Here is a 23,448-nt window from a genome sequence, read left to right on the forward strand (position 1 = left end):
TATCTAAGATATTTTATAAAATGTAATGGCAATTAGGCTAAAAATTCATCTCTATAAACTTATAGGGTCTCAGCTTCTCATATGAGAGACCGCGAGCTCCTAAAAGGTTCCTAAAAAGACCACGTGAAAGTTAAATAAAATTCACATCGATATCAGGATACATAGCACATCTAAAGGTTAAAAAGCAGAGATAAATACATCTTGTTAAAACCTCCTTCTGTAAACAAGAAAAGTACCTAGCTGACTCAGGGACCCATGGCTAAGATAAACCTACGACGGATAGACCAGGCTTCGGACAAATATTTGGTGACTGAACTAACTACCAGTATAGATGTATCATATTTGCATATTCTGATGGCGTTAGCTCGGTCCTGCAGTAATAAGTTTTTACACAGAGGTATGATCCACCTCCCTCTAGGACTCTTGTATAGGGGGCAGAAAAACAACATGTGCTCAGTTGTTTCCTTACATTGGTGGCAGAGTATACATCTGTCAGTCAAAGAGTTGCTTGATGACCAACGAGCTGTGTAGCTGTTAATAGGCAAGATGCCATATCTTAGCTGAAGAAATAAGGCACACGCACATGCAGGCATAGGGAGGTCCATGACGTTCTCGGGCCGGGGTTCGTGTTTGAGTTGAAGGAATTCTATTGTTAGCCTACCCGCCCTGTTACGATGGAGAAGATCTTCATTGGTTTTCTCCCAATATCTCCTTTTGACAAGTTGCCAAGCATTAGCAGGAATCAGTTCAGGGTATTTCCAATAGTGGGCAAATCCTAGTTTGTCCCAGGCAGATTTCATCTCCTTCAGCCAAAGGATTTTTTTCAATCCCTGTGGAGATGCTATAAGTTCTCTTATCGCCACCCTGAACGGTTCAAGTTTGTCAGTTTTCCATAGACGGATCCAGTAAGAGAGTGGTCTCAGACCCACTGTGGTTTTAATACTATTTAATCCAAGGTCGAGCCTGAGAGGGGTCATTGGTGTGCCCTTCCTTAATCTGGAAACCTGTCTGAGGAAATGGTTTTCTTTAGTTTGTAAAGTGCCCAAATTTCTGTGAGAACACCAAAGTTCCCTTCTGTACAGGGCCGCCGCACGGATTTGGACATTGTAGATCTCCACGATTGTATTCAGGGGGGGACTCGCTGCCATTCTAGTCTTGCGTACTAGAGCCCCACCTCTTTGACTTATAATAAGTGCCCCTTTATCAATAGCTGCCTCCCAATTACCTGTATTCGTTAGCCTGATACCTAGGTAATCAAACTCTTCCACTTTTTCCAACGGGATTGAATTCATTACTATTCTTGCACAAGATTGTTTCCTTGAGGTGCTGTATGTCACAAGTTTCGTTTTCTTGACATTGACATCCAGCCCGTAGTCTCTGCAAAAGACACAGAATTGATTGACCAGATTTTGTATTCCCATTGGTGATTTAGCTAGCAAGATTGTGTCGTCCGCATATAGCAGACACAGTATTTTCTTTCCAGCCAGTTTGGGCGAGTCGTTTATACAATTCTCTAAATATTGAATACAGTTGTTTATGTATAGCAAAAAAAGAGTGGGGGCTAGGACACAACCCTGTCTAACTCCTCTTTTGATGGCTACAGGGTCTGTCAGCTCGCCATCCTTACCGCATCTAATTTGTGCATAAGTGTTGTCATGCAGTCGGACAATGAGTTTCAAGAGGCCGGTTGGGACCCCCATATTGGATAGTGTTAACCATAGCATATTCCTGGGGATCAAGTCAAATGCGGCTCTAAGGTCAATGAAGACCACATACAGATTTCCCCCCCCCCCCCAGGTCCACATTCTTCCATTTAATTGCCAGGAATCTCAGGGCTTGGTCTATCGTGCTAACTGCGGGTCTGAACCCCGCCTGAAATCAGATTTGGCTTCAGACTCCGAAATCCATTCATCAAGATGAAACAAAAGTTGCTTTGCATAGATTTTTTGGGAGTTATCAAGTAGACATATCGGTCGATAATTGGCAGGGTTACTGGGACTACCTTTTTTGAAGATGGCAACTATCTTGTGAATTTGTAAACATGCACAGGGATCAAGTTACTGCGAGAATCATATTTTTAACAAATATCTGTGGTCATAGTAGAAATGACTTTGAAAGAAATAAACAGTGCTGGAGAATTGCAATTGTAGCCAAATGAATTATCTCTATGTACGTTTAATGGAAGATAGGCCAATACCTTCAGCTTCATGATTTCTAAATACACTGGAGAAGAATTTTTACTTTGTGGAGAAGATCTGAATTACCAGGGAACATAACCCCTATGTAACGCTTATATGTATTTAAAAGTTTGAAGCAGATCAGATGGTAAAACCTCTGTGTGCTTTATCTGTGGCCTGTAGTCTGATATTTCACTATTCACTTGGTTATATTTAGTGAACATCTGAAGCATTTCAGTTGCCAAATATAAGTCATTTGCATCAGTATGTGGCAGTTTATTTTAAACTTGTTTTAACACCCACCAGGAGATTGCATTAAATCTTTGCATTAAAGCTGATACCAATAGACTGTGGTCCAAATTTGCTAAACAATAATGGAGACACAGGGTCGCCCTGCTGCTTATGTCTTGGTTTACTATTGTTCCAAAGTACTTAATTACCACTTTAGCAGTAATTTCAGGGTACATTGTAGTTGTCCACTACATCCATTTTCTTGAACTTCAACAATTTTTAAACTGACCATAGGATCTGCCACTTTCAAGGTAAAGGCATGTGACCTACTAAAAATGCAAATTTTGATGATTTGTTTGTGAGTTTAGAACATTACTTGTTTTTGGGGTGTAACAGACTTCTGAACTTTCCATTTAGGTACATGTTTAGTAATAATATTGTGTTACAGACTTTAGTCTCCATTTACAATACAAAAATCTATTGTATATTTTTGTATTGTATTGTATTACAGCATTTATATAGTGCTTACTACATGATGTAAGGCACTGATATTCTTGCTTACATAAGTAGCATGCTATACCTGTAGGGTGTGTGGTTGAAAAGGTGCTGTTTTTGTTTTGATCCTATGTAGAATGTGTTTCCATGTCATGCATGATGACCACCGAGGAGTGAATACCCTGTTATGGGACACAAAGTGTAGCAGTGTGTTGGATGATGACGTGTAAGAGATAAATGCACAGTTTTAAGGTTTCAGTATGCTGCTAGCTTTGAACAGCACTGCAGGTTCTCTTATGGCATTTCATATGATATAGTCAGCTTACCTCGTTGTCAAATCTGTCATTTTGTGTATAGTTGTGCTGACCTGGCATGGCTGGATGGAGAAAGAAGTGGAGAGATCGCTTGGGTTGGCTATTTTTATTGTCATTCCATATTTGAGTGTCTATGTGAGATGTAAAGACATGGTCAGATTATACAGATATTTGGGAACTACAGTGAATGGACTATAATAAAGTCTTCCAAATTGTCCAGCAGTGATTGACAGATCTCTTCAGTTGCTCCATTCCTGTTTTTTCACTGATATTTAGTTTTTAAGCTTACAGTTCTGGTGATGAACAATCCTCATAGCAGGTATGTCTTATGTGAATTTAAGATATATAAGTTATAATTTGTTGCTAATCGCTGCGTATTATGGTTTAAGTTGTGGGCCATAACTGCTACATATGTATTTCATTTTTATAAAGCACATTCCGGCCAAGGCATTGAAGCGCTAGGAACAGGAGTGAGAGAGCCACAGGACAAGACGAAAAAAGGGGCATGTCCATGACTACTGTGGAAAGAGCTTCTTTTAGCTTCTTTCTAAAAGCCAGGAGATCATGTTCTTTCCTCAAAGAAGGGGAAAGCATATTCCAATATTTGGCAGCAGCCACCGTAAATGCCTTATCGCCCCATTTGGCCTTCCGAGTCCGCGATACGTAGGCCAAATTGGAGTTAGCAGATCTAAGCTGGCGGCTGGGAATGTACCAGCAAAACCCAGAGTTCAAATATTCTGGGTTGCTGGTAAATAGAGCTTTGTGTGTTAAACACATTGTCTTAAAGACGATGCGTTTCTCCACAGGTAACTAATGTAGATGCCTCAAAGTAGCACTGGCCGAAGTAAAACAAGGGAGATTGAGTGTTAACCGAGCCTCAGTATTCTGGATCAATTGAAGTTTGCTGAGTGACAGCTTATCAATGTTAAGCAAAAGTGCATTGCAGTAATCTATCTTCGAGATCACTAAAGCAAGAGATACCTTTATTCAGAGCTTCTCCTGTAGATAGGGAAATATTTTTTTCAGTGTTTTTAATATCCAGAAACAGGTTTTAGTGATAGAATTAACCTGTGGCTTAAAGCATAGATCAGTGTCAAAGATGACCCCCAGATTCGTAGTGGAGCCAATCGGGACCGGTAGGTCTCCACACACAGATGGCCACCAGCGGGCGCTCCATAAATTTCTACTGGAGCCAAAAAGAAGAATTTCAATTTTGTCGCCGTTCAGTTTGAGCCAATTCCTGCCCATCCATCTATTAATCGCACCCATACATTGGTGAAAACGGTCAGCAACTTCTTCCCAATTCCCATAAATAGGGATGATCAATTGGCTATCATCCGCATAGGAGGTGATCAGAAAACCAAATGAGCGAATCAGTCTGGCTAATGGAGCCATATACAGATTAAACAGGGTGGGACTGAGTGAAGAGCCCTGAGGTACTCCGCATGGTAGCTGATATGCAGGAGCTTTAAAGTTCCCGCAAATTACTATAGTAGATCTGTCTTCGAGAAAAGTCTTCAGAGTGTCTAGATTTGTGCCCCTAATGCCTGCCTGATGTAGGCGATACATCATAATTTGAGGGGAGATGGTATCAAATGCTGCTGACAAATCTAGAAGCACTAAAATAGTGCCAACTCCCTCATAAGCTAATTTCCGGATCGTATCTAAAGTGGTAATGAGGGCCGATTCAGTGCTATGGTTCTTTCTGAAACCATGTTGCGTGTGATCTAGACTACCTGAGTCTTGAAGGAACTTGGCTAATTTTTCATTAATGTGTTTTTCGAAGATCTTAGATTGGAAAGGCAATAAAGTGATGGGCCTTAAATTCTTGAAGTCATTAGATTTGCCATCTGCTTTCTTTTTCAAGGGAATCACCGTCGCTTCCTTCCAAGTGGAAGGAAACACCCCTGAGGTCAGAACCTCCTGAAATATGGGGACATGGGCAGTAGAGACTAAATCCAGGACAAGCTGCAGAATGTGAGGAGGACAAGGGTCACTAGGGGACCCCCGATTTAATGGTTGTCATAAGCTTTTTAATCTTCTCCCAACCAAGAGGCTGAAAGTTTGTCAGTGTAAGGCTATCTCCTCTCGTAGAATTATTCGGGGATTCATGTAACTCACATATGTCCACAGGTTTTGTAAATTCACCTGGATGTGTAAAATTTTATTTTCAAAAAATGCTGCCACCTTATTACAGAAATCTTGAGAATTCTCAAAATCTGTGGGCACGTCAGGAGTGGAGAAAGATTGTACTATTCTGAAAAGTTCTCTAGGAGTGTTAATAGCTTCCTCAATTCTGCTTGAATAATAATCCGATTTAGCAATATTAATAGCATTTTTATACAAACTAAGAGTAGTTCTAAGTTTTGCCTTTTCCGTGGGAGTAGGGTCTAACCTCCATTTCCATTCTTGTTGACGGTATTTTCTCTGCCAGTTTTTAAGATCATTCGTAAACCACAGGCAGTTGGCCTTTTTCCTCCCTGAGAGCCAGGGTGGTTTACAGGTGACCAGCTGGTCCATGGCTACTCTAATTCCCTGATTGAATCTCTCTGAGGCCGGTAGGGAGAGGCCCTCAGCAGCTTTCCAGCCTGAGACCAAAGCGAGCCTTAGTTGGGACACTTTAATGCTGTTCCAGTGCCTAACTGGCTTCAAGGAAAGAGAGTTAACTATTTGAGAGACAGATGGATTAGTCGGTCTAAAACTAAGAAGATGGTGATCAGTCCAAACTAAAGCCCTATTATCTGTAATAACAAAGTTGTTGTTATGGACAAATATTCCATCAAGTATGTGACCAGCCCTATGAGTGGCTGACGTAACTTTGAGATTCCAGTGAAAATCAGTAACATGGGAGTCCCCGGGAGTCTATAAATTAACAGCCCTTCAAAAACTGTAATATTTCTCTGACAAATGTTAAAGCAGGCACCCTCACAAATTACTGATGGCACCTTAAGAGGTTCCGAACAGCAGCTAAGAGTGGATCTAAAAATCAAAACCAGTCCACCCCACCTCCCTGTAGTTCATTCCAATCTTAAAAAAGAGTATCCAGGAGGGATCGCTGCAATAAAATTAAGGCATGAATCTGACCTAGCCCAAGTTTCCATGACAAACAGACAATCCAAATTGTCCTGGTCGATTAAATCAGGTATTTAAGTCTTGTGTTTAATCAGCGAACACGCGTTAATCAGAGCATAGGTCATAGTATAGGTGTCAGAAGGCTTTCTATCTTTATAATACTCTTGTGTCACTTGAGTTTTACAAAAAGGAGGAGGAGAGGAGGTAAAGACAGAAACTGGCCTAAAAGGCCATTGACAATGTACGCATCTCCAACCTTCTAACTCAGTGGGGAAAATCTTAGTCCTATGTTTACAGTTCTGCTTACCTTCCAATGCAAGAAGTGTGTAAGAAGAGTAGGAAATAAGATTCTTCTGAGGCCGGTAAAAGGCATAGCCTCCGGCCCCCGGGCCCGAACGGACACGGACAGGCACAGACGGGCTTGCCTTAGGCACGCCAGCGGTGCGCCCGCTGCACGGCCGCATCTTGGCTGAAAAATAAGAGCCGATTCGGGCCCCCTCTGAACTCAGGTTAGCAGCTAGGCTGCTAACCTGTAAACCCCTAAGATGGCGAGTCCCAGAAGAATTAGGGGGAGGGCTCTAACAGGCCCACACACCCTGCAGGGAATTCACCAAGAAGCAGAAAGCAATGCGGTAAAAGAAAATGCCGACCGCGTTGTTAATAAAAGAAAAGCAGCCCGCAAGCCTGCAGAAGTACACGCTCACAGGTACTCCGTACTTCAGTATAAAAACGAAGGATAAAAAATAGTTTAAAAAACCAATTAAACTGACCTAAAACGATAAATAACACTCTGACCAAGTAAAATGTTGGATAGGAATCACGTTCCATAATTTTTAAAGAATAGGAGAAACAGACACTCATAGTGGAATGGAAGTACATAACTATATAATGCCTCAGCAAACCAAAAATCAGCCCCTTTTGCTGACCTGCATGACAAAAGCTGTTTGCTGGTTGAGTTGTTTGCTTGGAAACAGCCACATTTTCAACTTTTTTCAGTAGTGTATATGCTCTTGGGTGCTTTTAAGGCTGGCTAGTAGTGAGTTCCACAGCTTGTCAACTTGTACTGAGAAAGCATACCTTATGGTAAGATGGTAAGATGATAAGTGGTAAAAGCCTGGACCGCAGTGTTATGTTTTGTTTGTATTGCTTGAATTTAACTTGTAGGTATAGTGGTCCTTTAGGAGGCTCTATGAACAATGCAGAGTGCCTTGGACCCTTGCAATGCAGGGTGCCCTTTTAGCAATAGGTAGCCAGTTGAGTGATTTTAAGACTGGAATCATTCATTGTCTTGGGTGAAGGCAGAGAAGAAGACGTGCAGCAGCACTTTGTATGTGTTGTATTTTACGTATAATGAATGCAGGTGTACTAAGGTATAGGTTGTTGGCATTGTCCAGCTTGAAGACTGCAAGCATGAGGATGGCTTGCAATTTATGTCTGTATGCAGGGTATGGGAAGATGTGACATAGTGTTTTTATTGTGTAGAAGGCTCTCTCTGATGTTGTTAGCATGTCGTTTCTGAATCCAATGTTACTCCTAGGTTTCTAACTTCTCTTGATTTTGTCAGAGAGGCGTCAAATTCCTTAGGCCATGTGATGGTAGTTCTGATAGTTTTGCCTTTGTCTGCATGTCATAATCTCTTTCTTTGAGGTATAGAGGTTTAGATGGTTATTCATCATCCATGTGTTTATGGCACGAAGGCGGCATCAAGTTTTGAATTGTAGAGGGGCTATCCATTTTTAAAATGATGTGGGCGTTATCTGCATATTTATAACAGGTGAGATTGTATGATTTAATTCGATTTGGTAAAGGTGTTAGGTAGCTTTTGAATAGTAGAGGGATATGATGGACCCATGTGGAATGCCACAGTGTTGTGTGTGAGGAGTTTCTGTGAAAGGGGTAGGTAGACTACCCTCTGGGTGTCTGGTCTGTAAGATAAGAAGCAATCCATTTTAGAGAATTTTCCTAGATTTTGATATGATGATGTCTTTGCAGTAGCGTGTGGTTGTGAACACTGTCAAGTGCAGTAAATAAATCCAGATGTAACAAGGCAGTTACTTCAGTTTTGTCCATGGTAAATTTTAGATCATCCAAGATGGATATGATGGCTTACTCAGTGCCTCTGTCTGATCTGAAACCAGACCGTTGGTTTGTCAGTCAGTCATATTGTTCGGTAAAGTAAGAAAGATGAGTAAACACTGCTTTCTCAAAGGTTTCCTAACAATGGTCCATTTGCTACGGGCCTGCTGTTTGCTGGATCAGATGAGTTGAGGATTTTCTTTTTAAGGAGAGGTCTGATGTAGGAGATTTTGAGCTCAGGTGGGAATAAGCCTTCTTTCAGGGACTCATTGAGTAGGCATCTTGCTATCTCACCTGCACAAGATGAATCAAGGATACCTTTAAAGATTCTTGGCGGTGCTGGGTCTGATGGTCTGGCTCCAATGATAATGCAGAGGTAGAGAAAATCTTTTTGTAACAGGGTATTGAAGGGAGACATTAATGGATGGTTATTGGTGTCTGTTTCTGTGGTGGTTAGATCATGTGATGTTATGATTTTGTCTGCCTTCTCCTTTAGGTAACTTTCAATCTTTGTAATTTTTTAGATCAGTTCACTGGAGACCGTGTCACAGAAGTCTTGTAATCATGGTAGTTCTATGATTAGGCACTCTAGATTGCAGGATTCTGTTGGAAGGGAAGTCTGCTTCAGTTATACACGTGTAGTAGTGGTGTATTTTTGTGGTTCTGATGGCTCTTTCGTAGGCTCTGCTAAAGTGCTATAGCATGCTTTTGTCTGTTGTCTGTTTCATCTCCTGATTTTTTCCATTTGCATTGTAGTATGTTGAGTTATGTTTTCATTCTCTTCATTTTGTGGTTTTTGTTGGTATCTCTTTGTCCAGTGCAGTGGAGACACCTAAGGATGATGGACAGAGTTCTGAACAATTCAAACACTCACCCCCAGTCACAGATCTGGGTTTAATCCATTGTTCTTTTGCTCACCATGCCACCCCAGTTTGGACCCAGCCATATGCAAATCAGTCTTGACCCTGTTCCTCATGGGAACAGTCCAGCCCGAACTGCCAAGCCAGGTCTCCACTGGACCGGAAACAAGCATCCTGGGACCGGTTTCAGGGTTTCACTCTTCATCAGCCATGTTAGCTTGAATCCAGTGGTACAGTGAGCACGGGGCCCACATCTGGGCATACCCTTCCCACTTAGGGCACCTTTAGCAACACAAAAGGATGATGGACGGAGTGCTGAACAATGCAAACACTCACCCCCAGTCACAGATCTGGGTTTAATCCATCGTTCTTTTGCTCACCATGCCACCCCAGTTTGTACCCAGCCATATGCAAATCAGTCTTGACCCTGTTCCTCATGGGAACAGTTCAGCCAGAACTGCCAAGCCAGGTCTTCACTGGACCAGAAACAAGCATCCTGGAACCGGTTTTAGGGTTTCACCCTTCATCAGCCAGGCTAACTTGAATCCAGTGGCACAGTGAGCAAGGGACCCACGTCTGGGCATACCCTTCCCACTTAGGGCAACTTTGCAACACAAAAGGATGATGGACGGAGTGCTGAACAATGCAAACACTCCCCCCCAGTCACAAATCTGGGTTTAATCCATCGTTCTTTTGCTCACCATGCCACCCCAGGTTAGACCCAGCCATATACAAATCAGTCTTGACCCTGTTCCTCATGGGAACAGTCTAGCCCGAACTGCCAAGCCAGGTCTTCACTGGACCAGAAATAAGCATCCTGGGACCGGTTTCAGGGTTTCACCCTTCATCAGCCAGGCTAGCTTCAATCCAGTGACACAGTGAGCAAGGGACCCACGTCTGGGCATACCCTTCCCACTTAAGGCAACTTTAGCAACACAAAAGGATGATGGACGGAGTGCTGAACGATGCAAACACTCACCCCCAGTCACAGATCCGGGTTTAATCCATTGTTCTTTTGCTCACCATGCCACCCCAGTTTGGACCCAGCCATATGCAAATCAGTCTTGACCCTATTCCTCATGGGAACAGTCCAGCCCGAACTGCCAAGCCAGGTCTTCACTGGAGCAGAAACAAGCATCCTGGGACTGGTTTCAGGGTTTCACCCTTCTTCAGCCAGGCTAGCTTCAATCCTGTGGCACAGTGATCAAGGGACCCACGTCTGGGCATACCCTTCCCACTTAAGGCAACCAACTTTAGCAACACAAAAGGATGATGGACGGAGTGCTGAACAATGCAAACACTCACCCCCAGTCACAGATCCGGTTTTAAACCATTCTTCTTTTGCTCACCATGCCACCCCAGTTTAGACCCAGCCATATGCAAATCAGTCTTGACCCTATTCCTCATGGGAACAGTCCAGCCCGAACTGCCAAGCCAGGTCTTCACTGGACCGAAAACAAGCGACCCTGTTCCTCATGGGAACAGTCCAGCCCGAACTGCCAAGCCAGGTCTTCACTGGACCGCAAACAAGCACCCTGGGACCGGTTTCAGGGTTTCACCCTTCATCATCCAGGCTAGCTTAAATCCAGTGGCACAGTGAGCAAGGGACCCACGTCTGGGCATACCCTTCCCACTTAGGGCAACTTTAGCAACACAAAAGTATGATGGACGGAGTGCAGAACAATGCAAACACTCACCCCCAGTCACAGATCCGGGTTTAATCCATTGGTCTTTTGCTCACCATGCCACCCCAGTTTGGACCCAGCCATATGCAAATCAGTCTTGACCCTGTTCCGCATGGGAACAGTCCAGCCCGAACTGCCAAGAAAGGTCTTCACTCGACCGGAAACAAGCATCCTGGAACCGGTTTCAGGGTTTCACCCTTCATCACCCAGGCTAGCTTGAATCCAGTGGCACAGTGAGCAAGGGACCCACGTCTGGGCATACCCTTCCCACTTAGGGCAATGTTAGCAACACAAAAGGATGATGAACGGAGTGCTGAACAATGCAAACACTCACCCGAGTCACAGATCTGGGTTTAATCCATCGTTCTTTTGCTCACCATGCCACCCCAGCTTGGACCCAGCCATATGCAAATCAGTCTTGACCCTGTTCCTCATGGGAACAGTCCAGCCCGAAGTGCCAAGCCAGGTCTTCACTGGACCGGAAACAAGCATCCTGGGACCGGTTTCAGGGTGGGTCCCGTGCTTGCTATGCCACCAGATTCAAGCTACCCTGAAACCGGTCCCATGATGCTTGTTTCTGGTTCAGGAAAGAAGTGGCCTGGCAGTTCGGTCTGGACTGTTCCCATAGGGAACAGGTTCAAGACTGATTTGCTTATGGCTGGGTCCAAACTGAAATGGCATGGCAAGCAAAAAACTGATGGAGTAAACCCAGATCTGTGACTGGGGGTAAATGTTTGATTTGCTCTGCATTCCATCCATCATCTGTTGTTTTTGCATTTGTCACCCCAAGTGGGAAGGGTATGCCAAGACGTGGGACCCGTTCTTGCTATGCCACCAGATTTATGCTAGCCTGGCTGATGAAGGGTGATACCTTGAAACCGGTCCCAGGATGCTTGTTTCTGGTTCAGAGAAGACCTGGCCTGGCAGTTTGGGCTGGACTGTTCCCATGGGGAACAGGGTCAAGACTGATTTGCTTATGGCTGGCTCCAAACTGAAACGGCATGGCAAGCAAGAAAACTGATTAATTAAACCCAGATCTGTGACTGGGGGTGAATGTTTGATTTGCTCTGCATTCCGTCCATCATCTGTTGTTTTTGCATTTGTCGCCCCAAGTGAGAAGGGTATGCCCAGACGTGGGACCCGTTCTTGCTATGCCACCAGATTTATGCTAGCCTGGCTGATGAAGGGTGATACCTTGAAACCGGTCTCAGGATGCTTGTTTCTGGTTCAGGAAAGACCTGGCCTGGCAGTTCGGGCTGGACTGTTCCCATGGGGAACAGGGTCAAGACTGATTTGCTTATGGCTGGGTCCAATCTGAAATGGCATGGCAAGCAAAAAAACTGATGGATTAAACCCAGATCTGTGACTGGGGGTGAATGTTTGATTTGCTCTGCAGTCCGTCCATCATCTGTTGTTTTTGCAGTGCAGTGGAGATCCAGTTGTAGAAGGTGTGTATGTCTTGTTTTTTTTAGTTTTGTCAAGGTGAGTTTTGAGTTTGCAGGATGTCTGTTTTTTCCATTGTCTGTACACGCATTTGTTGTTTGTTATTGATGATGTTGTGGTTGATCCAGCTTATGGGGGAGTTGTCTGTATCTGTGTCTTGTCCTAAGGGTGCCAATATGACATCTAACTTGTATCCTGTGCATTGAGTTGGGCAAGAAACGATTTCTTGTAGGTTGAAGGTTTCAATATTGGTTGTGATGGTTGGAGTTGTGGTTAGATTGCTTTTGTCAAATCATATGTTAAGGTATTCTGCAATGTATGGGTTTGAGTGACCCAGATGGGTGTTGGTTACTGTATCAAGTAGAACATCTCTTAAGGTGGCATTGCTGCATGGTCGTCTATATATTAATAGGATGAATAGGCAATAGTTGGAGTGGAATGACAACTTGTCGTCAAGGATTCACAGACGTCCATGGTGAGATTTTCAATGATTGCTATTTGTAGTGTTTTAATGGATAACAGCTAGGTCTTACAATTCTTTGCATTTCACCAGAGTCTCAAAAATATTTCTATTAATCAGAGGCTTGATATTTATTCACAGATATCTGCACTTTATACAGCAAGGCTCACTTTTTTATTATCCCTATAGTCTATAGCCTAAAGAACTTTAAATTAAAAAAAAGAAACCTACTAATTGCAAGTTCCATGTTTCGGTTGCTTAATATTTTGGTTAATTTGTGTAATGAAATATTTATTTTGTTTGTTTCTTGTTCTCATTTATTGCTATACGTTTATCATAGCTCTGGGATTTACCAGCCCATAAAATATCTCCTTTCTCGAATAATGGAATATATATTGGAGCATATACCTAAATTACATTGTTTTGCAACTGCTTTTTGCACCTTCTGGTTGTTTTCTAAGAGGAAAGCTAAATTCTACTTTTCATTGTGGCAACTCTAGTAAGTGGCTCAACACCTCCCCTGTAGTGCTGAAACATGTTTGTAAATTGAAAATGTAAGTAGACTTTTGAATTTTTATTAACTTGGTGTAACTTTCACTTTGCTCTACTTTCTCTTTTACTACCTCATAAAGCCCTGTATGCAATGATATTGTTAGTAATGCCTTAGCCACTGTTACTTTTGTGCCCACTGGCTCTGTTGTATAAGTTACTGAGCCTGGTACTATGGCTTACAGAAATGCTGCGAAGTTTTTGTTTAGAGTCACATCTTGCTGAGGCTCCCACTGCTTCCCTGTTGTAGCTTTGTGGAAACTAGGAATCCACCAGAACCTCACCTTGGTTCTGTGGAATTCAGAGGCAGATTAGAGTGAGTCCTGAACAGTGAGAACTGACTGAGGTAGAATGTGGAATGCTCCCTCTAGATTGGGTTATTATGTGTGGCAACAGCTCCCCACGCCAAGACGTGTGGGGACAACCATTCCGATCAAGACATGTGGGGAATGACTTTTGAAACTGGACTGACCGCCAATCTCAAATCCTAAATGTATTTTATTTGTATTCATATTTTTTGTTATAAAGGAAAGGTGATGTTTTGTAGCTTCATGAAATGTAAGAACCTCGCAGAATTCTTACCTATGTCATTCGCAGCCCTGGGGGAGTATTCCATGAGGCTCTGTTACATGCTGGCTTGCCTGTAGGATATCACTTTTTTGGGTTCCCTCCCTTAATACACCTTGTTTACTTCCTCACTATGTCTCTGTGGTCACCAATACATTGTTTCTGTTTGAAGGGACCTCCTTGCAGTTGGTAGAATGAGGGGGTCAGGTTTTCTGATGTCCTGGCTGTATCTGACCAACCAAACCTTAGAGCAAATGTTCACAGCAGGGGAAATCTATTATGCTTCCTACCAGGGCATTTGGAGGGTTGTCCAAGAGACTTCCTCAGTCAAGGGCTAGGGTCTTCATGTCTCCTGGAGCTCTGGGAGATTGAGGACTGTCCTTTGGCTCTCTTTCAACAGCCCTTAGTTTAATTTCCTCTTTACATGTGCAGCAGTGATGTTTACACACATTTCAGCTCGTACTAGTAGTCTTTCAGTGAAAGTGGAGTTGGGTGGATCTGACGTGAGATGGAGATGAAGGGTTCTTGCACTTCCGTTGTAAAATAGCCTTGTTTCTCTTTTGGTTACGCTTCTTGAAATCCTTATATATAGTTACGCTTCAGAATCAGAAACCTTCAGCTGTTATTTATTTACTGTTTGCACTGTCTAGTCTAACTATTTATGGGACTTTGGGAACCACACACCCCACCTAAAAGCATGCAAAGCCACCAGAATCTCCATGACTAACACTTAGGAAGCCCGTGGATAAACCTGTAGACAAGAATTGCCACTATTTGTCATCTCACACCACTACATGGAACTCAAGATTGGAGAACAATAGGAAGGAATGTTGTTTGGAATTGGTGAGAAAGAAGGGTAATGCAGCACGTGCTTCCTCTTCGTTTTGGTTTCTGATACTTTTGTCTGTCATTCAGTGAGCACACAAACTAGGAGGAAATCAGTAAAATCCTAGCAGCACAGATAGATGATGCGAAGAATTATAGCTATAGACCACACAGTTACCTGCATTGCGTAATCAATTTTTTCTCCCAAGAAAACAACTATAATTGCTGCCACTAGGACTAAAAGGGAGCCTCATTTAGACAGCATAGTTACCCGTTGGTGTAAACACAGAACCTTGGGCATGGAAGCTATCTATGAAGCAATAGAACAAAAATAATGTTGGAAATCAGCGCCACCATTGCGGCAAAGGGATGAACTTTGTGAGAAGATCTACCCCTCTAGTTACAAATACCTCTATTGCCATCATTGCTATCTCTTGCTACAACCGTAGAGAGCAGAGATGCCCTGCAGGGTAGTGCTGTAGGGAGCATCACTCTCATGACTTACCTGCGGCATGAGGGTAATGTTTATTCCAATTCTATCCGGTTTTCAACTGGAAGTCAGTTGAAGATCGGATTTTGGTGTTGGTAGATGTGCCCTGGTAGGCTCCATTATAAACTGATAGGAAAGAAGAATTCAACCTACCTTTTCTCCCGACTTCATCTAATCTTTTAACTATCACAAGTAGCCTCAGTCATCAGGTTACACACACTGTCTTATCATACAGAAAGTAGCAAGGATGGGTCACAGCACATGTTAGCGAAAGTGGGTTAGCAATAAAATTAGGTTAAGGGTTGATATAAGTATTGGCAACATTAAGGTTTGCTTACAGTGATTACTTAAGCTCACATTAGACAGTTGGGGGCAGTGGGAGTGCTCTGAAGCAGGGCTGGAGATAGCTAAGCAACATCGTAAGATTTAGGGCCTCCTTACAAAGTTTTGGCGCAGGGCAGCGTCTAACCCTTTTGGCTGCGCTGACCTGCGTCAAAACAATAGGGTGGGAATGCAACGTATCTACAAGATATGGTACATTCCTTTCCTTGTCCCCTGCGCTGGCGCACAAGTTGTTGCCATGTGCCAACACAGGCACCCTTGCACCATGGCAATCATACCTGCGTTGTGGGGATGATTGTTTCACGAGAGGCGTTTTCCTCCCTCTACGCGTGCTGGAGAATTCAGCACATATAGAAAGAGGAAAAAACGAGGACAAATAATGTGATTTCTCCACGTTGTGCCACCCTTATGCCACCCCGGGGTGGCATAGGAAACGAATGCATTCCCAGGTTTACGAAACCTTGTAAATCTGGGAATGCGTTAGTTTAATGTGTTGCATGGGAACACCCACAGCAACACCCACGGAATGCCCCTTTCACGCAGAGTAATGTGTTAAAGGGGACCATATCTACAAGGCCATCTAAACCCATACAAAATGGCTTTGTGTGGCCTTGTAGATATGGCCCTGCAGCCTGCGCCGCCAGTGCGTCAAAAAAAGTGATGCACCGGCGGTGCTGGCCGCTTGTAAATGAGGCCCTTAGTATTCAGGCTAATGTCAGGATAGCATTATGGTTACCCTTACCCGTTAGTACTATCTTAGACAGAGGGAGGCAGAGAAGGAGGCTCACAGGGAGGAATAGCCTTGGGGATAGTTTAGTGCTAGCATTACAGACAGTTGGATTTAGAGTTAGGAATAGTTTACCCTTAACATTAATATGATCGCTTTACAACACCAGAGGAAGTAAGTGGAGGAATTACTCACAGGCTAGAACAAAGCTAATAATGTGTTCTTCTTTCCTCCAGCTCTTCCTGTTCACAATGGTGAAACTCAGCATGAACCTGGAAAAAGGGGAGAAGGAGCCAGGGTCAGAGGAAGCTTTTGATAATATCCCTCTGATTACACCACTGGATGTCAGCCAATTACAGCAACCATACCCCGACAAGGTAATGCTCCGATAACTGAAGTGGAAAAATGAATGTAAATGACAGCTCAAGAGAGGAAGGCAAAGTATTGTGATAAATCGCGCACGAGGAAATGAGGCAATTTAACAATCTCGAGTCACAGAGAAATAAATCTCAGTGAAAATCAAAAAAGGAGAGAAGCATGGCAGTGTCACAAAACCATAAAGCACAACAGATGGTTATTATAGGAAATTCCAAGTATAAATAAGGCAATGTAAGAACCACAACAGTGGAAAATGAGGTAGTGGCACACTTTCAGAGAGGAGACAGAAATAATTTATCAAACCCCGGATACAGAAAACAATGTAATATAATAATTCCATATCAGAAAATAAACCCTCAGGCAGTGAGGTGAGGCGAGGTGACAGCCACTAGAGAAAAGGAGGCAAAGTAAAAACAAATAGACAGCAAACTGCTATGTCATGCGACAGTTAGTAGAGATGGGAAGGCAAAGAAATGCAAGAGCACCAAATAAGAGTGGCAGTGTGACACAGAACTCAAAGCAATATAACGTTTCACCTCGAGAGCACTAGCAAATGTAGAACCTTCCAAGAGTAGCAAATAAAATAGTGTGACAAGCATAGAGCCCTTAAGACAAGGCAAGGTGGCAATCCCCAAAGAGAAGAACATAAGGCAATGTGACAATGTGACTTTACTTTTATTGATCATTTCAGTAGTGTTTTGGCAGCCCATAGTATACGAAACCATTGCAAATATATCAATCAGCCACAGTGATCAGAAAACAAGGTGATATGTCAACCCTCCGGTCTGAAAGCATGGGAAAATGGCAAGCTAAATACAGCATGAAGCACAGGAATACAAACAATACATTGAGTGCTGACATAACCAGAATGCAGATATAAAGACCTGACAGGTCCACATCTGATAATGTGATAATCACAGAGTGGAAAGCACAGTATTGGTGATAGGCAAACTTTACTAATGAGATGTTAACCACCAAGGGGTTCCACGTGACACTATAAAAAATAAGAGTGGCCCTCAGATTGTTTGTGGAGACTTCTCAAGCTCAAGAAGGAAAAAGCCATATCTAGATAGCTACCTATCCACAATATGTCTACGCTCATTAGATGGTCTCCTAAGATAGTCCAGCTATTTCGGGTAAATTCATAACAGATACATCTAAAAAATGTTCCTCCCTCAAAAAAATTAAGTGTCAGGGTTTCCATCGCAATACATCTCTGCACTTCTCACAGAATGTCTGCCTCCTGCCCTTTAAATCAAAGTGCTGAGATATTAAATAAACCAAAGGATGATGAACGGAGTGCTGAACCTCAAACACTCTGCCCCCAGTCACAGATCTGTGTTAAATCCATCGTTCTTTTGCTCACCATGCCACCCCAGTTTAGACCCAGCCATATGCAAATCAGTTTTGACCCTGCTCCCCATGGGAACAGTCCATCTGAACTTGCAGGCCAGGTCCTCGCTGGACTGGAAACAAGCATCGTGGGTCCATTTTGGGGGTGTCAGCCAGGCTAGCTTGAATCTAGTGCTATAGTGAGCAAGGGACTCTTGTCTGGGCCTACCCTAGTCACTTAGTATACTTTAGCAACACAAAAGGATGATGGACTGAGTGCTGAAAACTTTCAAGCGCTCACCCCAATCACAGATCTGAGTTAAATCTATCATTCTTTTGCTCACCATGTCACTCCAGTTTGGACCCAGCCATACGCAAATCAGTCTTGATCCTGCTCCCCATAGGAACAGTCCAGCCTGAGCTGCAAGGCCAGGTCCTCACTGGACCAGAAACAAGCATCCTGAGACCAGTTTCGGGGTATCACCAGGCTAGCTTGAATCCAGTGGCACAGCGAGCAAGGGACATACCCTGGCCACTTAGAGCAACTTTAGCAACACAAAAGGATTCTTAGGAAGCAGGGAAAGGCAAGGGTTGTAATACCATAGCATGCCATTTTCCGATTCCTCATAAAACTACAGACACACAGGTGTAAAAGGAGATGATAAGAAAGACTCCAAATCAGTCAGTCCACTGCTTCCATCGTGTCTGTGTTAATTTTGTGGAGGTCATGCATCATCATCATCAAGCACTCTTCTACACTTCCATTGAGACCGTTGCTTCTCAGGAAACTCAGAGAGAAGCAAAGGGAGGAACAGAAATGTTGCCTTTGTAACATCTTAGCGCTTTAATATCGTTACAATGAAAAACACATTTGTACCACCGCAGAAAATGCCAGAAGCAGTATACATAAGAACTTCTTGAGTAAACAGTACACAACAAAATAACATGTCAACCCATGGAGCAGACAACAAATAACGTGGCAATTGGAGAACGGAAAGCAACGTAACATGTCAACCCTATGAAAAACAAAACAAGGAAACATGACAAAACCTCACTAGAAATCAAGGCAATAGGACAACCCGAGAACAGAAATCAAGCTAATCTGGCAAACCCTGGACAGCAGAAAAGTAGCATGGCAAACCTTGAGTGAAGTACCAAGACAGTCACAGGCATGCAAATCAAGGTAGCTCGAAAATACCAGAGCAGTAACTGTGTACTATTAAATGCATAGAAGGGAAAAAATAACTTTGACAGCAGAAAACAAGATATTGTGACAACCTTTAAACAAAATTTGATATTGTAAAATCAAGTACAATTGTTAACCATATGAAAAATATTCGTTATAAAGAGCATATTACAATTTAAAAATTAGAAACAACTTGTCTGAATTGTAATGTTTGGAAAAGTTTCAAGGCGCTAAAGTGTTCATTATCACATAATTTTTCTCGTATAGTCACTGTAAACTGATTTCATTCTTCGTTTAAAGCTTTGCGAGAAAATAGTCTATGATCAGGAGATTCTGAGTCTCTTGCATAACTTAGAGCACCTCTAAATGACTGTGACGGTGTGCCAAGAACCCCCACCAACTGCATTAAAAAACTGATTTTAGTGAAGCATCATAAAAAGTATCTTTAGTTCAGGATCGAGGGACAAAAAAACAATAGGCTGGTATTATATTACGCTTCACAATGAAGCACAACATTCAAATAAAGAGTAATCATACTTACGTAATTCAAATCTTGATGAATAGAACACTCAATAATAAAATGTTTTTTTAAATATTATAAAATAAGCTTTAAAGATTAAGCAGTTGTACAATATTGGCAACAAGCCACAGCACTTGGCCCTTGATACTTTCCACCTCTAGTCCAGGGATATTTTACAACTCTTTTCTAGAAAGGTAAAGCTAATTAGTTTTCATTTGCCTTTAAAATACTATCCAAAAAACAATAGATGCCTAGAGTACTCTTGCTTCAATAGTTGAAAAGGTATAGAATTAAGAATGTCAACAGCCCCATGTGATAGTCACCCTTCCACTTTATCTAGTCTCCCAGCCTTGTTATAGTCTCAACTAGCAGCACTTTACAGCAACAATGCCAGCATGTTTGCCTTGTACAACAGTAATAGGCGTTGCAGACGTTGATGTCTCAACTTGTGGACTTCCCTCCTATGATAGTTTTCTTCATGGCCTTTAAAGTTGGTGTTAGAATTTGGGTTACTGGTTGAGCTGGGTGGGAGTGCTTCTCAAGCAGCAACCAGAATCCTAGTTAGGATGAGGCACAAGTAACCCCCAAATTAACCTGTGCTCAACCCTCTTGTAGCTTGTCACAGAGCAATCAGGCATAACTTAGAAGCGAAGTGTAAAACATTTGTGCAACACTTCAAACAGTAAAACAGTGAAAGTGATGTGGCCCATTCCACCCCTTGAATCAGACTTCTGTCCCCAACCCAAAGAAAACCCTGTCCATAACAACAGCAACCAACAGTGTCCAGAGCCAGACCCCAGGCCATCCTGGACTCTCTGACCTCTGAGAGTGGGGGATAGTAGCCCTGGGTGTTTTGTACCCTACTTCCACTCTACCTCCCACCAGTGCAGTGTTGGTAGCCTGAAACTGGTCACTCAGCACAGGGTCTGTACCCTGAGGTTGAACATTTGACTGGCAAACTGGGGCTTCCAGGGGGATACCACCACCCCCATTAAAGATGACACACTCTGTCTATGTCATGCAGCCTGGCACAGGTCTCCAGCTTTCTGTCTCTGTGACAGTGCAGGGATTCCCCCTGGTCAGAAGTGAACTCACCAGGGTCAGTCTTGGGAGCTCTGTTCTCAGAGCTGACAAACCCTGATCCACTGGTCCTCCCACCATGGCCTGTGTCCACCTCCTGCCCCTCCATCTGGGCCTCTGTATCCTCTACTGTGGAGTGGTACCTCCCAGAAAACTGAACTGATAGGGCACCTTGGGCGGCCACCCCACCCAGCTCCTCTGACACTGTGGAGCTCCCACCAATGGATGGTCCCTTGATACAGGCCTGGTAACCCTACTTGTGCCCCCACTTGGAGCAACCAAAGCACTGGGGCTGGAAATAGGGTACCCTGGGCCTCTGCCCATCAAAGCCTCCCCTCCTACACTTAGAAGAGATATGGGCACCCTTGCCCCGCACTATAATGGGTCTGTCTGGATCACTGTGTACCCCATGTACATTCTGTTGGGTGGGATCCTGTGCCTCCCTCCTTAGGTTCAGTCCCCAATGCCTTCCCAGACACTCTTAGACACTCTAGTACTGATCCAGAGGGTCAGTGAACTTGCAATCAAACATGTGTTGGCATAGCTCTGGAAAACAATGACTGAACATGTGCTCTGTTGCAACTAAATTGTACAGCACTTGAAAAATGTTCACCTCACTACCCTTTACCCAATCATCCAGTGCCTTACACAAGTAACCCACAAAATCCCTCCAGGACTGGTGAGACAGTCTGTGACTATCCCTGAACCTCAGCCTGTACTCTTCGGGGGTGAATCCATATTTCTTGACAAGGGACTTCCCCATGGTGTGATAACTCATTCTGTCACTCTCTTCTAGGACAGTTAGTATCTCCCTCCCATAACTAGGTATATGTCCCGAGAGTCCAGCTCCCCAGTCCTTCTCAGGGATCCTTTGCACCTCTAGTGCAACTTCATATTTCTCAAACCCCCTTTCTATGTCATCCCACACCTCAAAGTTAGGTAACAAGTCCATGGGTATGTGGATCCTTCCATCAGCACTGGTCGTTGTATTTTCACTGCAACAATTCCTACTGGACTCTAACAGCTTTTTGACCTTCAAGTCCAGCTCTTTAAGACTCGGTTTATGAGCCAACAATATCTTCCTCAGCTGTTTTCTCCTCTGCAACCAGTTGGGCCAGCTGCAGCCTCAGATCCCAGCCTGTCTGTCCTTCAAGGAGATAGGGTGTGGGAGGAGACACTTCTTGCATTGAATCCAGCAGGGGATTCCATTTCTGTAGGCTCTCCCCTCTCCTCCAGAGCCTTTGCAAGTCATTTTCCTACTCATTCTCATCCTTCTCAGGGCCATCACCCCCCTTGGTCCGGTGGATTTGGGTCCAGGAATGAAATGGGCTCTCCTTTCTCGAGCCCTTGAGCTGCAACGTAGTCCTTTTCTGCAGAGTCATCACCCCCGTGGTCTTCAGGGGGTGTCCTATACCAGCGTTTCACCTTGAAATCATACAGGGCTGCCTACAGGTCCCAATTAGTGGACCCATTCTCCACGACCAGCCCACTCTCCTCAGCTCCTTCATAGTGTAATGTAACAGACAATTGGGATCCATTTCCATTCTAGCAAGGCATCACGGATGCAATAAAAAAGAGTCCCAAGTATGATAATAGACAGCTTTGCTAAAATATGCCATGTAGTCTCCTCATCACTAATTTAGCAAGCCCTATGCTCCCCCATTCAACAATGGTTTCATTGTCTGTTCAGGAGCCTGTAGGACTTTGAAGTTGGCCCTAAACTCAGTAGAATATTAAATCTGCTCAATTGTTTTCTAAAGCCACGCTCAGGGATAGGAAAGTTGAACTTTAAGAATCAGCCTGGGCAGACCCTTTCAAAGCAGTGGAGCTAAAGGACCCCAAACATTTTTGGGAAATACTTAATCAACCCTTGTTTAGTCTAGTTCCCACATCTAATATTGCCTGCTTCACTTTAGCCTAAACTTGAGTTGCTCTATTTTCCCAAGTTTTGTAGTCCGTGTGAGGCCCATATAGAGCAAGATCCCGGGATTTGACATGGTCTGATAGGGAGATGGTGTCTGAGTTTAGCCTCACCATTGGGCCGAAGGATGTAGGTCTTGCCATTAGGAAGGGCAAAAAGTGGCAAAGTCCCAGGCCCAGATCGGACCCAAGTGGACATTTGTAAGGAAAATTGGAGAGTTGATGGAATGTTATCCAGTAATATAGAATGTGGGAGCAAGGGCTGTGGAATGTATCTTTACAATAAAGGGGCAGTTGGAAAAAATGGAACTGGAGAGGGAGAGCTGGAGGTAACTCGATGAAGAATACATTTGAAGTTATTACTAATTACCGAGTAGTGGATCTCTACTTAACTGGTGAGCAGGTTGGGACAGACATGGGAGTGCCTCCACCCCTGGATAGAAGACAGTAAGCAAAAGGCAACGATAAATGGCTGCTATGAGAATAATTACTGTGTGTGAATGAATCCAATCAAATTAACGTGTGAACACCAAAGTTTGCTGTAATTAAATTTATGTGGGTTCTAAGTGTAGAAAAGGCTGCATCGTACAGGAAGATAACGCATGACTCACATGAAGCTGCTGCAAGTTCTGAGCGTAGGAGCAGGAACTAATTAAGGTGTGAACATCAAAGCCTGCTGTAATAAAATTGCTGTGTGGTCTGAGTGCTAGGCCACATTG

The 23,448-nt window shown here is 43.5% G+C and overlaps 1 protein-coding gene and 1 long non-coding RNA gene across 2 annotated transcripts in view; one reads left to right on the forward strand and one right to left on the reverse strand.

Annotated features, from left to right (window-relative positions):
• LOC138300829 (uncharacterized) overlaps positions 1 to 23,448 on the reverse strand; it is a 295,919-nt gene that overhangs the window by 71,187 nt on the left and 201,284 nt on the right. The window contains exon 2 of the long non-coding RNA XR_011205021.1: positions 16,509 to 16,585. This is a non-coding gene — a long non-coding RNA (uncharacterized lncRNA). The remainder of the gene's footprint in view (positions 1 to 16,508; positions 16,586 to 23,448) is intronic.
• The window catches only part of CALY (calcyon neuron specific vesicular protein), a 141,319-nt gene that overhangs the window by 19,626 nt on the left and 98,245 nt on the right, over positions 1 to 23,448 (forward strand). The window contains exon 2 of the mRNA XM_069240632.1: positions 16,550 to 16,690. Coding sequence (XP_069096733.1) covers positions 16,565 to 16,690 — 126 coding nt within the window. The 5' untranslated portion in view covers positions 16,550 to 16,564. The remainder of the gene's footprint in view (positions 1 to 16,549; positions 16,691 to 23,448) is intronic.

The sequence above is a fragment of the Pleurodeles waltl genome, chromosome 6 (assembly GCF_031143425.1).
Source record: "Pleurodeles waltl isolate 20211129_DDA chromosome 6, aPleWal1.hap1.20221129, whole genome shotgun sequence".
In the NCBI taxonomy this organism is placed as follows: Eukaryota; Metazoa; Chordata; class Amphibia; order Caudata; family Salamandridae; genus Pleurodeles; species Pleurodeles waltl.